Genomic DNA, 12,561 nt, shown 5'->3' on the forward strand with positions numbered 1-12,561 from the left:
ATCATGGTGGCTTGTTCCCTCTTGAGCTTGGTCCGGAGCATGAGAGGCAGAGGAGGGAAAGCATACAGGAACAGATTGGACCAATCCAGAAGAAATGCATCTGCTGCCAGACGGTGAGGAGAGTAGAGTCTGGAGCAGAAGAGGGGCAGCTGATGATTGTGAGGAGCTGCAAAGAGGTCTACTTGAGGAGTGCCCCATTGAGCGAAAATGGACTGGAGAGTCAAAGGATCGAGAGTCCACTCGTGAGGCTGGAGAATCCTGCTGAGATTGTCCGCTAAGGAATTCTGCTCTCCCTGAATGTAGACAGCCTTCAGGAATAATTGGTGATCTGTCGCCCAAGACCAAATCTTCTGGGCTTCCTGACACAAGAGGCGAGAGCCTGTCCCACCCTGTTTGTTGATGTAGTACATTGCCACTTGATTGTCTGTGCACAGTAGGAGAACTTGAGGGAAGAGAAGATGTTGGAAAGCCTTGAGAGCATAAAACATCGCTCTGAGTTCCAGGAAATTGATGTGATGCTTCTTTTCCTGGACTGTCCAAAGGCCTTGAGTTTGGAACTCGTTCAAATGAGCTCCCCAGGCATAAGGGGAGGCGTCGGTGGTGATGACCAGTTGATAAGGAGGTAGATGGAACAGAAGACCTCTGGAGAGATTTGAGGATATCAACCACCATTGTAGAGATTGATGAAGAGATGATGTCACAAATATGTGTCTTGAGCAAGGATCCGTCGCTTGGGACCACTGGGTAGCTAGGATCCATTGAGGAGTGCGCAGGTGAAGACGTGCGAAGGGGGTGACATGAACTGTCGAGGCCATGTGACCCAAGAGTATCATCATGTGCTTGGCAGAAATGGAGTGTAGTGGAAGCACCTGCTGGCATAGAGATTGAAGAGTTTGAAGACGGTTGGACGGCAGGAATGCTCTCATGAGGACTGTGTCCAGGACTGCTCCTATGAACTGAAGTCTCTGAGTAGGGATGAGATGTGATTTGGGTAGATTGATCTCGAACCCCAGAAGCTGTAGAAAAAGGATGGTCTGGTTGGTGGCAAGGAACAGTGCCTGAGAGGAAGTGGCTTTGATTAACCAGTCGTCCAGGTAAGGAAAGACCTGAAGGTGATGCGAGCGTAGAAAAGCAGCCACCACAATAAGACATTTGGTGAACACTCTGGGAGAGGAGGCAAGGCCGAAGGGTAGCACCTTGTACTGGTAATGACAGTGATTGATCATGAACCGGAGGTACTGTCTGGAGGCCAAATTGACCGGTATGTGAGTGTATGCCTCTTTGAGATCGAGGGAGCATAGCCAGTCGCCTTGATTGAGAAGAGGGTAAAGAGTGGCCAGAGAAAGCATTCTGAACTTTTCTTTGACCAAGCATTTGTTGAGATCGCGAAGATCTAAAATGGGTCTGAGATCCCCTGTTTTTTTGGGGACAAGAAAGTAACGGGAGTAGAATCCCTGCCCCTTCTGATCTAGAGGAACTTCCTCTATTGCGTTCAGAAGGAGGAGGGATTGAACCTCCTGAAGAAGGAGGGAAGATTGAGGAGTGTTCAAAGCAGACTCTTTTGGCAGACTTTGGGCAGGAAGAGTCTGAAAGTTGAGAGAGTAGCCGTGGCGGATGATGTTGAGGACCCATTGATCCGAGGTGATGATCTCCCAACGGCTGATGAAGAAAGTAAGACGACCTCCTATGGGTTGAGGAAGGTGGGCAGATGGTAGAAAACTGGCTATGCCCTGGAGAACGAAGTCAAAAGGGTTGGGTAGACTTCTGTTGTGGAGGTGGCTTCACTTGTTGCTGCTGTGGTGGCCTAGGAGTTTGTCGTTGTTGCTGACGTTGACGCCTAGGTTGTTGAGGAGCTGGTGGTAAAGGGCGAGCCACATAGCGGCGTTGATAGGCCGATTGTTGCCTAAAAGGCCGGGTAGGTGGAGTCTTCTTCTTGGTTTTCAGAAGAGTATCCCATCGAGTCTCATGGGCGGATAGTCTTTGGGTGGTAGAGTCCATGGATTCGCCAAAGAGTTCATCCCCCAGGCATGGAGCATTAGCCAGGCGATCCTGATGGTTGACATCAAGCTCCGACACTCTGAGCCAAGCTAGACGACGCATGGCTACAGACATGGCCGTGGCTCTGGTAGTAAGTTCGAACGTGTCATAGATTGAACGGACCAGGAACTTACGAAGCTGGAGGAGAGAGGAAAAACACTGGTGAAAAGCAGGTCTCTTGCGGTCAGGGAGGTATTTTTCAAAGGAAGCCATGGTGTTGATGAGATGCTTGAGGTAAAAGGAAAAATGAAAAGCATAATTACCTGACCTGTTAGCCAGCATAGCATTCTGGTATAATCTATTGCCAAATTTATCCATGGCCTTTCCTTCTCTGCCAGGAGGGACGGAAGCATACACACTAGCTCCTGCAGACTTTTTAAGTGTAGATTCCACCAAAAGAGACTCGTGTGGAAGCTGCGGCTTATCAAAGCCAGGTATAGGGATGACTTTATATAAAGAATCTAATTTACGAGGGGCTCCTGGTATGGTCAAAGGAGTCTCAAGATTTTTATAAAAGGTTTCTCTCAAGATATCATGGAGGGGTAATTTGAGAAATTCCTTTGGAGGCTGGTCAAAGTCCAGTGCATCAAGGAACGCTTTGGACTTCTTGGACTCAGCCTCCAAAGGAATAGAAAGAGATTCACACATCTCTTTCAAGAAAGAAGTGAAAGAGGCAGAATCTGGCTTAGAGGATGGATCTGGAACAGAAGGATCCTCATCAGCCGATGAACACTCACCCTCAGAGAGAAGAGGCTCTTCGGAGTCACCCCACAGATCAGGGTCCCTAATTTGGGAACTGCGATCCCTAGACTCCGGTGTGGAAGGTTCAAGGTGCCGGGATTTGCATACCGACTTACCCGACCTCAAGGAAGCAGTGCCAGGAGAAGTTAAAGGCTGAATCGGTGCCGAAGTTTGAACAGCCTGATGCAGCGCTCTCGGCTCCGGTGCCAGAACTGGCATGGAGACTGAGGAAGCCGAATGAACCGGTACGGATAAGGTGGAAGCAGACAATAGAGGCTGCCCCACCGTCGGTACCGGGGGCTCAGACCAGACCGGGACTGGAAGGTTCGGTGCCAATAGAGCAGGAAGGAGCTGTTGCAACTGCTCTTTAAGCTGCACCTGGAGGACAGCCGCAATTCGGTCGTCCAGCGAAGGCACCGGTACCGCTTTTTTCTTCTGCGGTACCTGCAGTGCCGCTCGACGCCCCGAGGATGAGGAGCCCGAGGTCGAGGGACTCACCTCAATAGGGGCAGAGCGCTTCCGCGGGCGCCTCGTGGTCGGCAGGACTGGGCTCGCTGCCACAGAGACCGGAGGGCGCTCCAGCGGGGAAGGCTTCTTAGCCGGCTTACCTGACTGTTGCGACGCTGGCGCGGTGTCGAAGAGGTGGGTGCCGACTGAGATGGGGCCGATGCCGGTGTCGATGTCGCAGGGTCAGACATATCGGCACCGAAAAGTAACTGTTGCTGAATTTGACGGTTTTTTAAAGTTCGTTTTTTTAATGTGGCACAGCGGGTGCAGGTGGAAGCCCTATGCTCGGGACCCAGGCACTGTAAGCACCAGTTGTGCGGGTCGGTCAGAGAAATGGGCCGTGCACACCGCTGGCACTTCTTAAACCCTGGCTGGGGGGGCATGAAAGTAAAAACAGCTTCTGCCAAATCGAAGGCCGAGGCCTCGATGGTGGCAACAGGCCCCACCGGGGCGAAACCGAAATAAAATAAAAAAGAAAAGGATTTTTTTTTTTTTTTAAAACAATAAAATAATAAAAGAAAAAGGAAATATTATTTCCTCACAGGTTTCGCGAGCGGGAAGGCAATACAAAAAAATCTTTTCAACAGCCGTTGAAAAGGACGCGTCTTCTTAGCTCCGCGGAAACTAAGAAACTGGGGACCGCGCGCCTCCGTCGGGTGGGAAGGCACTCGCGCGTGCGCGGTGCGGCCTGCTAGAACTTTCCAAGTTCTTAGAGTGCAATCACTCTAAAATTGTTCGTACCGGGGCTCCGTCGGTGCCGTCACCCATCAGTCAAGAATATGCTGCCTGCTTGTCCTGGGATAATAGTAAAGACAAAAAAACCCTACATGACCCCGCCCATACTCCACCAATAGCCCCGCCCATTTCCTTGGTCCCCCCTTCCCATCCTCTCTACCCTTTAGTGCTTTTCTTTTTCTCTCCCTTCCTTCAACCATCCTCCCTCATGAGTGCTTCTCTCTCTTTCTCCTTCCAACCCCCACCCCCGGGTGCCCCTCTCTCTCCTTCCAACCTCCTCTCCTGCTGTTTGTCTCAACCTTACCATTCAGCACTACCCTACTCCATGCTCTTTTCTACAGCTCTCCCTCTTTTCCATAATGCTTCTCCAGCCCTCCTTCTTCCATCTGTGCTATTTCTCCAGCTCTCCCGCCCTCAAAGCTGTTTCTCCAGCCCCCTCCCTCACTGCTTTCCCTTATGACCTCTCTAGCTTCTGACTCCCCCACCCACCTCCTCCCGGGTGCAGCCGCTGTAATTTAATCTAGGCGACTTAACAGTACCACAATCTGATTAAAGGAAATTCCGAAAAACAACTTTATTGAATAGCAGAAAGGGTAAAAACATATAAGACATACACATCTTTAAAATTAACAATAACAACTTATTGCATTGTTACTGCCCCTAACAGCTGGGTCTAACTTTTTGAGATATTCTGGATACTTGTGTGACCTGGACTGGCTACTGTCAGAAAGAAAATGCCAGATTCAATTGATCTCCACCTATACCAGACAGGTTTTCGAGCTCACCACTCCACCGAACTTTCACTAATTGGACTAGTTACAAATATTTGCTACTTCCAAGACCACCGTAAGTCTGTCCTCCTGATATCACTTGACCTGACATCCGCTTTTGATACTATAGACCACACCCTACTAATTAACAGATTACAGTTCATGGCATCACAGGGATCACACTACAATGGTTCACATCTTACTTTCAGAATCGTAATTACAAATTTCAATTTAATAATACCATATCTTCAACAATAACTCAAACCTATGGCGTTCCACAAGGATCCATTCTCTCTCCTCTTCTTTTCAATATCTTTATGAGCCCTCTCTTACCCTGAAACAATCTATAGGTTTTACTATCTTTGCATACGCCGATGATATCCAATTACTTCACCTCCTAAACTCTACTACACCAGCAGAAATAGAAGAAATCAACAATAAACTCAACCTGATCAACTCTTGGCTTCGGCAAAACAAGCTTTCCTTAAACATCTCCAAATCCAAGAGCGTATTTTTCTCAACTTCTCCAAAAAGCACTCTGAACCATCCAATCAGCATTGATTCATGCACCATCCAACATGACAATAAAATCAAAATCGTTAGAGTTATTATTGATGAAGATCTTAACTTTCATCACCAAATCAGCAATGTCACTCAGTAATGCTTTTACAAACTAAGACTCATCCGTTCTATTCTTTCTTTGTTAGATCCCCTTTCCATCAACATCCTAATTCATTTCCTTGTCATTTCCAACACTGACTACTATAATATCTTGTATCAAGGAATTACACAAAAGGAAATTTGCCGGCTTCAACTATTACAAAACACCACAGTCAAGCTCATCTACAAAGCTAAAAAATTTGACCACGTGACTCCCTTCTTGCGCAAAGCTCACTGGCTACCCATTCTTCATTGAATCACTTACAAAATACTTCTGCTAACATTTAAAACCAAGCAGTCCAATTCACCTGCATTCATTGACAAACTACTTATTCCGCATACCTTTCTCAGAATCTACGTTCCACTACTCAAAATCTATTTTCTGTCCCTTCTACTCAAGAATTATTTTTTGATTCTACCCGCAAAACCATTTTTTCAGTCATTGCCCCCACGTTATGGATCACCCTTCCATCAGATCTTAGACAAGAAACATCTCTTGAAAAATTCAAAGGTAAATTTAAAAAATTCCTTTTTAAAGATGTTTTCTCAGTTTGACTCTATTCTCCCAGAGCCCTAATAGCTTCTTTGTAGTCGGCAGTACCGAACTGAAACACTTCCTTCGAAGCGACCCCTAACCTAGTATGCTAAAACCTCTTAGTTTATTCCCTCCCTTTTACATTTTATTTTTTCATTGTATTTAAGCCCATTTTTCCTTTTCATTCCAGTAAATCTGTATGTTTTGTCCTCCCCCCCCCTTTTTATTTTGAAGTTTATATTTTATTTTAACAATACCGTTTAGGTATATTTTTGATAAACGGTATATCAAAGATTAAATAAACTTAGAAACTTGTAAATCTTAGTCTAACTCAGGATGACTCATCTTGTGTATGTATCTGACAGACTGCAAGCCACTAATAAGGCCAAATCAGAAATGCAGGTACGGTACTCATGTAACTGTTCAGTCTAGCATGCTATTCAAGTGACCTATTAAGCTACCAAGAGGTAAATTTAAAATAAACCAGAAAAAAATATTTCTTCGCTCAATACGTAATTAAACTATGGAATTCATTGCCAGAGAATGTGGTAAAAGCAGGGCTTTGAAAAAGTTTGGACAAGTTCCAAAAGTCTATAAACCTCTATTATGATGGAATTGAGAAAATTCACTGCTTGTTCCTGGGATAAGCAGAATAAAATCTGTTTTCTCTTTTAGGATCTTGCCAGGTGCTTGTGACCTGGATTGGCCATTGTTGGAAACAGGACACTGAGCTTGCTGGACCTTCACTTTGTTCCAGTATGGCAATGCTTACCGTAATTAGTTATGAAAAAAATATGAAGGAGCTCTTTTTACTTAGCTTGACCCTAATTTTGTCAATCTAAATAAAAATAGCTCTTTCATATATTTTCATATTATTCATGTTTTGGAGATTTTTGTATGATTATAAGAAAACCTTGTGTGCAATGATTATACTTTGAGCCTAAATCTGAGACTAGTAACACTTCTGCTGTCTGGGTCATTGAGCTCACTTCATTCAATGTTTTTTTTTTTTTAATTCTTTATTCATTTTACATCTTACAACAAGTGTATCATAAAATAAAATTTGAACTTATACAATATCACTTGATTCTCTATCAACTTAACTTAATTATAATATTTAAACCCTCCCTCCCTACCCTATTAATTCATATGTAGTTGCATATATCATATAATATATTATATAATCTGTCATATTAATCTAATCATTTAATATCAAATCAGAAATCCTATCCCCCCCATACTCTGCAATTATACCTATTAGGGAAAAATGATAATCCAATAATTATTCATTACAATATTCTATTAATAGTCTCCAAACCTCCTGAAAGTTATTAAAATTTCCTTTCTGCAAAGCTAACATTCTTTCCATCTTGTACATATGACATAATGAATTCCACCAGAAACTATAATTTAATCTATTCCAATTTTTCCAATTAAATGTAATCTGCTGAATGGCAACTCCTGTCATAAGTAATATCTTATTATTCTTTGCAGAAATTTGACTTTTCTTCCTCATTGACATTCCAAATAATATAGTATCATAGGATAGAGCCACAGGATTTTCCAACAAACAATTTATTTGACCCCCAAATCAATTTCCAAAAAGCCAAAATGAATGGACAATAGAACAATAAATGATCTAACGTCCCTGCTTCGAGAGGACAATGCCAACATCTATTAGACTTAGAGCTATCTAATTTTTATAAACGAACAGGGGTCCAGAAAGCTCGGTGCAACAGAAAAAACCAAGTTTGTCTCATTCAATGTTTAATTCCTTTTGATACACCATAGAAATTGTAGGAATTAAGGGTGCTGAACACTGTGTTGTTTATGTATTCACATATCCCATTTACTAAACACATAACTCACTTTAATATGTGTTAACATATTAGTGAATCAGGCCCAGAGTTTCCACCTGAGGCAACAGAGGGCTAGCTGAAGTGAGTTGCCAAGCTCAAAGAGCTTATTAACAGGATTGGAACCTTGGCTTCTCTGGTTTTCAGCCTGCTGCTCAACTCACTAGGCTGCTCCTCCAACTCATGACATCCTAACAAACATTCAAAGGTGTGGACTCACCACTGCATTCATCTGGAGAGGCTCCTGCTGGACAGAGGAGATTGGTGCTACACTGCCTTCCAATGCCTTCACATAGGCTCGAGCTGCCATCAGCCGCAAACGATACAGGTCTGCCTGGAAAATTCGATGCATTGCTCCAAGGGGGAAATTAAGGAAAAGGCTCAACTTATATAGGGGAAGATTAGGTTCTTACCTCAACTTTCTTTCCAGTAGAAAAGCACATGTCCTCAACCTGTGGGTAGCACTTCACCCGCAAGGATTGCAAAAGGCATCATCTACATTTTCAATTCTGCCTCCCTTCATCACCCGGCACTGCCCTCTCTCCTCAGTTTGTACAAAAGAAGAGATAACCCATGAAAGAGGAGAAATAACAAGGAGGGGCATGGGGAACTCCCAGATCACATACTTTTGATCTGCTCTGCAAGAAAACACAACTCATAAACAAATGCAACATAGAATCAATAAGGAGGAATGAAATCAACCACTTACTTGAGTGCAACCAGTACTACCACTTGTTCGGCCATGACTTTGTCAAGAGCAATTCTGTATAGACACTCCTGTACCTCTGAAGCCGTAGCTTCATATTGCTTTGTTCTGCTTAGACTGCCATTAGACAAGTCTCTGCAGAAACATACCCATCTGAGGCTACACTGAAAACCGATAGGGCGTGGCTTCAGAACTCAAGTGCTTTTCTACTGGAAAGATTACCCTAATCTTCTGTTCTAGTGCAAAAAGCAAATGAGTCCTGAACCAGTGAAACACACCAAAACAGTCCCTTGAGCTTAGGGTGGGATAGAAGAGCTTGCTAAGAGCACCACAGATCCAAAAGACAAGTCCTTTTGTGCTGCCGCATCCACTCTGTAAAACTTAGTAAAGGTAAGTACAGTGGACCATGTAGCTGCCCTATAAATCTCGTTAGGTGGAACTGTCTTGAACTCCACCTATGAAGAAGCACTTTCAAGGAAATGGGCAGACATTTACCATATCTGATGTACAGGGCAGGATTAATTCTTCGAGGGCCCCTAGGCATACAAGTACACTGGGCCCCCTGCCCCGCCCCCATGTATTTACCCATTTTCTTATTTACTTCTTTATTTCCACTTTATTTCTTTTATTTTAAAATTCAAAACAAACAACAAAGATTACCAGTGCCAGTGTACCGTTTTTCTTCTATGCAATCTCCAAACATCTCTGAACAAAACTCCCCTTCCTTCCTAAGGAAGAGATCTTCAGCTGGCGGGCCTTGGGAAGCCCACCAATTTATATTTTGCACATGGGTAGGAGCGCCCATCATTTTATTGGACTAATACATTTCTCACTTAGCTTTCAGAGGTTAAAACCTCTTTCTTCAGATCAGTAACCTATACTGCTGTTACAGTATCCCTGTCCTGATTTGAGGAAAGGCGTTATGGTCTCTGAATTAGTAAAAAATGTATTAAAATTAGTTCAATAAACAGTATCATCTTATTTCCATTTTCTATTAATAAACTATTAACAACACAGCTACAATAATATCTTATCCTAAAGCAAAAATAAATAAATAAAACAAATAGAAATTTTTTTTTCTACCTTTGTTATCTGGTTTCTGCTTTCCTCATCTTCTCATCATTCTCTTCCTTCCATCCACTGTCAGCCCTTTTTCTGCATCTTCCATATGTAATGTAATGTAATTTATTTCTTATATACCGCTACATCCGTTAGGTTCTAAGCGGTTTACAGAAAATATACATTAAGATTAGAAATAAGAAAGGTACTTGAAAAATTCCCTTACTGTCCCGAAGGCTCACAATCTAACTAAAGTACCTGGAGGGTAATAGAGAAGTGAAAAGTAGAGTTAGAGGAAAAATAAAAATAAAATAAACATTTTAATAAGACAGCATTGATCTAAATACTTTGGAAGGTAGAAGAGAGGAGAGAAAGGAATAGAAGCAGAAGGGGGAAATTTAAATGATAGAAATAGAACAAAACAAAGACAAAAGGCAAAACAATAGATAAGATTAAAGATAAATCATAAGCTGGAAAGAAAAATGGCATTTGCTCTCTTTCTATGCCTCTTCCAGAAATTGTCTGCCTCTCCCTTCCATCTCTCCCTCCCCCCCCACTGGTGTGGCATAGATCTTCTTCCCTTCCCTCCTCAAATGGTCTCTGTCTCCTCTCCTTCCCTCTCCCACACCCTGAGCAGTAGTGGCTCGTTGCCAGTAGGGGGTGATGTCTATGGGACGGTAATGGAATGGATGTCAGGACATGATAGTGCAGTATTTTGTGGAGTTTTTCTACAAAAGCGCCTGCTTTTCGTATGATTCTGGGTAACTCTAGTTAGATACAAGCATATATGTTAGTTAAGGCCACACCCAATAGAAGCATACGAAAAATTGGTGAATAAAAATCTGATTATGGATATAGCCAAGGCCAGAAAAACACACTACAGATTAATATTAAGGAAAAGCATAATATTCTTTTTATGTACTTTGCTATTAAGCCAGATCATAGAAGAAATTACATTACATTACATTAGGGATTTCTATTCCGCCTGTGCCTTGCGGTTCTAGGCGGATTACAATATAGAAAATATCTGGGACATTCCAGTAGAGTTACATTTCAGGATAAGAGTAAGTTACAGGAACAGTAATGAGTTATGATACTACAATTTCACAGAAGATAATACTTATTACAGAAGATATTACATATAATAGAAGATAATGCATTTTACAGAGGTAATACATGTCAACTCGATCGGTTAAATCGGGTGTAGTGTAGAAGAAATTACAGTACATTCTAGATCACAGATAAAAAGATGATATAGGTGGGTATTTCCGAAGTCGTTGATTGGGAGCTCATTGGGTGGTGGTTAGAGTGATGGGAGATATTTTTTGAACAGTAATGTTTTTATTTCTTTGCGGAACTCTTTTATGTCTGTTGTTTTGGTCAGTAATTTTGAGATGTCAGAGTCTATTTTAGCTGCCTGTGTCCCCAGGAGGTTGTCGTAAAGTTTCTTACGACGAGTACCATTGAGTGGAGGGTAGGTGAAAAGGTTCTGTGTTCTTCTTCTTCTTGGTGGGAGGTAGTGGTGAAAACGGTTATTTAGGTAACTGGGTGCCATGCCGTGGGTTACTTTGAAAATGAGACAGTAGAGTTTGAATTGTGTTCTTGCTTTTATTGGTAGCCAGTGGGATTCAAGGTATGCATTGGTAATGTGGTCGTGTTTGCTGAGTGAGTATATGAGTCTGAGGGCTGTGTTCTGGATGGACTGCAGTTTTTTTATCGTGTTGGTCGGGCAAGGTAAGTAGAGGCTGTTACAATAGTCTACAATACTTAGCACAAGGGATTGGACAATGATCCTGAATTGTTCTTTGTTGAAGAATTTTCTGATTTTTCTTAGATTTCGCATTGTGAAGAATGCTTTTTGGGTGATTTTTTGGATTTGTGTTTGCATTGTGCAGCGTCTGTCTAGATGTATACCTAGGATTTTGAGGGCGCTCTGTATAGGGTACTTGATTGAGTTTACTTCCAGTTCTGTTAGGGATGGTTTTTTGTCCTTCTCTAGTAGTAAGAATTTAGTTTTGTCAGAGTTCAGCTTCAACTTGTGATCTGTCATCCATTTTTCCACTGTTTCCAATGTAGTTTTCAGGCGTCCTGAGGAGATTGGGTTGTTTATGTCGAATGGGAGGAGGATGGTTATGTCGTCCGCATAGCTGAAAGAAGTAATATTTAGGGCATCCAGGGTGGTGCCTAGGGAAGCTATGAATAGGTTGAAAAGTGTGGGAGAGAGGGGAGAACCTTGTGATACTCCGCATGGATTGGACCATGGTTCAGATAGAATGTCTTTTGATTTGACTCTGTATGTTCTAGTTTTAAGGAAGCCTTGGAACCAGTTATGAACTTTACCTGAGATTCCTATTGCGTCTAGTATTTGGAGAAGTATGGAGTGGTCCACCAGATCGAATGCAGCTGAGAGATCAAATTGGATGATTAGCAGTCTGTTTCCTTGGCTGAGGTGACTTTGAGCTATGTCTAGTAGAGATACCAGAAGGGTTTCTGTACTGTGGTTGGTTCTGAATCCGGATTGGGATGGATGTAGGATGTTGTGCATATATAGAGATATTGATGACTCCATTTTGGGTTCTCTGTTTTTCTGTGTCTTCTGCTTGGCTGTACTCCATTTTGTGTTCAGTCTATATGCCTAGTCTTTGTTCAGGTTTTTCCAGCTTCTAGCCTCGTGGTTCTAATTGATACCAGATGTGCCTTAGGCTGGTTAGGAAGAGCATATTAGATTACGTATCCCATCCTAAGATATAACATGCATTAAATATGAATGAAATACATGGTATGAATGGATGGAGGGGCCCCTGAATATGTGATATGTGGTGATATGAATGATTTGTAAAAGAAGGGGTACTTAAAATGCAGTGGTTTATAAAAAGAACACTAAGGAAAAATCCTGAGCACAGCATCTGGAAATGGTTAAGTTAGAATCAGAGACTTGTACCAGTTTCCAGCATA

At 42.5% G+C, this 12,561-nt stretch overlaps 1 protein-coding gene across 3 annotated transcripts in view; it reads right to left on the reverse strand.

The window, feature by feature from the left end:
* The window catches only part of BBS1 (Bardet-Biedl syndrome 1), a 105,837-nt gene that overhangs the window by 11,762 nt on the left and 81,514 nt on the right, over positions 1 to 12,561 (reverse strand). For all 3 annotated transcript variants that reach the window (XM_033954726.1, XM_033954729.1, XM_033954728.1), the window contains one exon: positions 8,062 to 8,195. In XM_033954726.1, the coding sequence (XP_033810617.1) occupies positions 8,062 to 8,195 (134 nt within the window). The remainder of the gene's footprint in view (positions 1 to 8,061; positions 8,196 to 12,561) is intronic.

The sequence above is a fragment of the Geotrypetes seraphini genome, chromosome 8 (assembly GCF_902459505.1).
Source record: "Geotrypetes seraphini chromosome 8, aGeoSer1.1, whole genome shotgun sequence".
In the NCBI taxonomy this organism is placed as follows: Eukaryota; Metazoa; Chordata; class Amphibia; order Gymnophiona; family Dermophiidae; genus Geotrypetes; species Geotrypetes seraphini.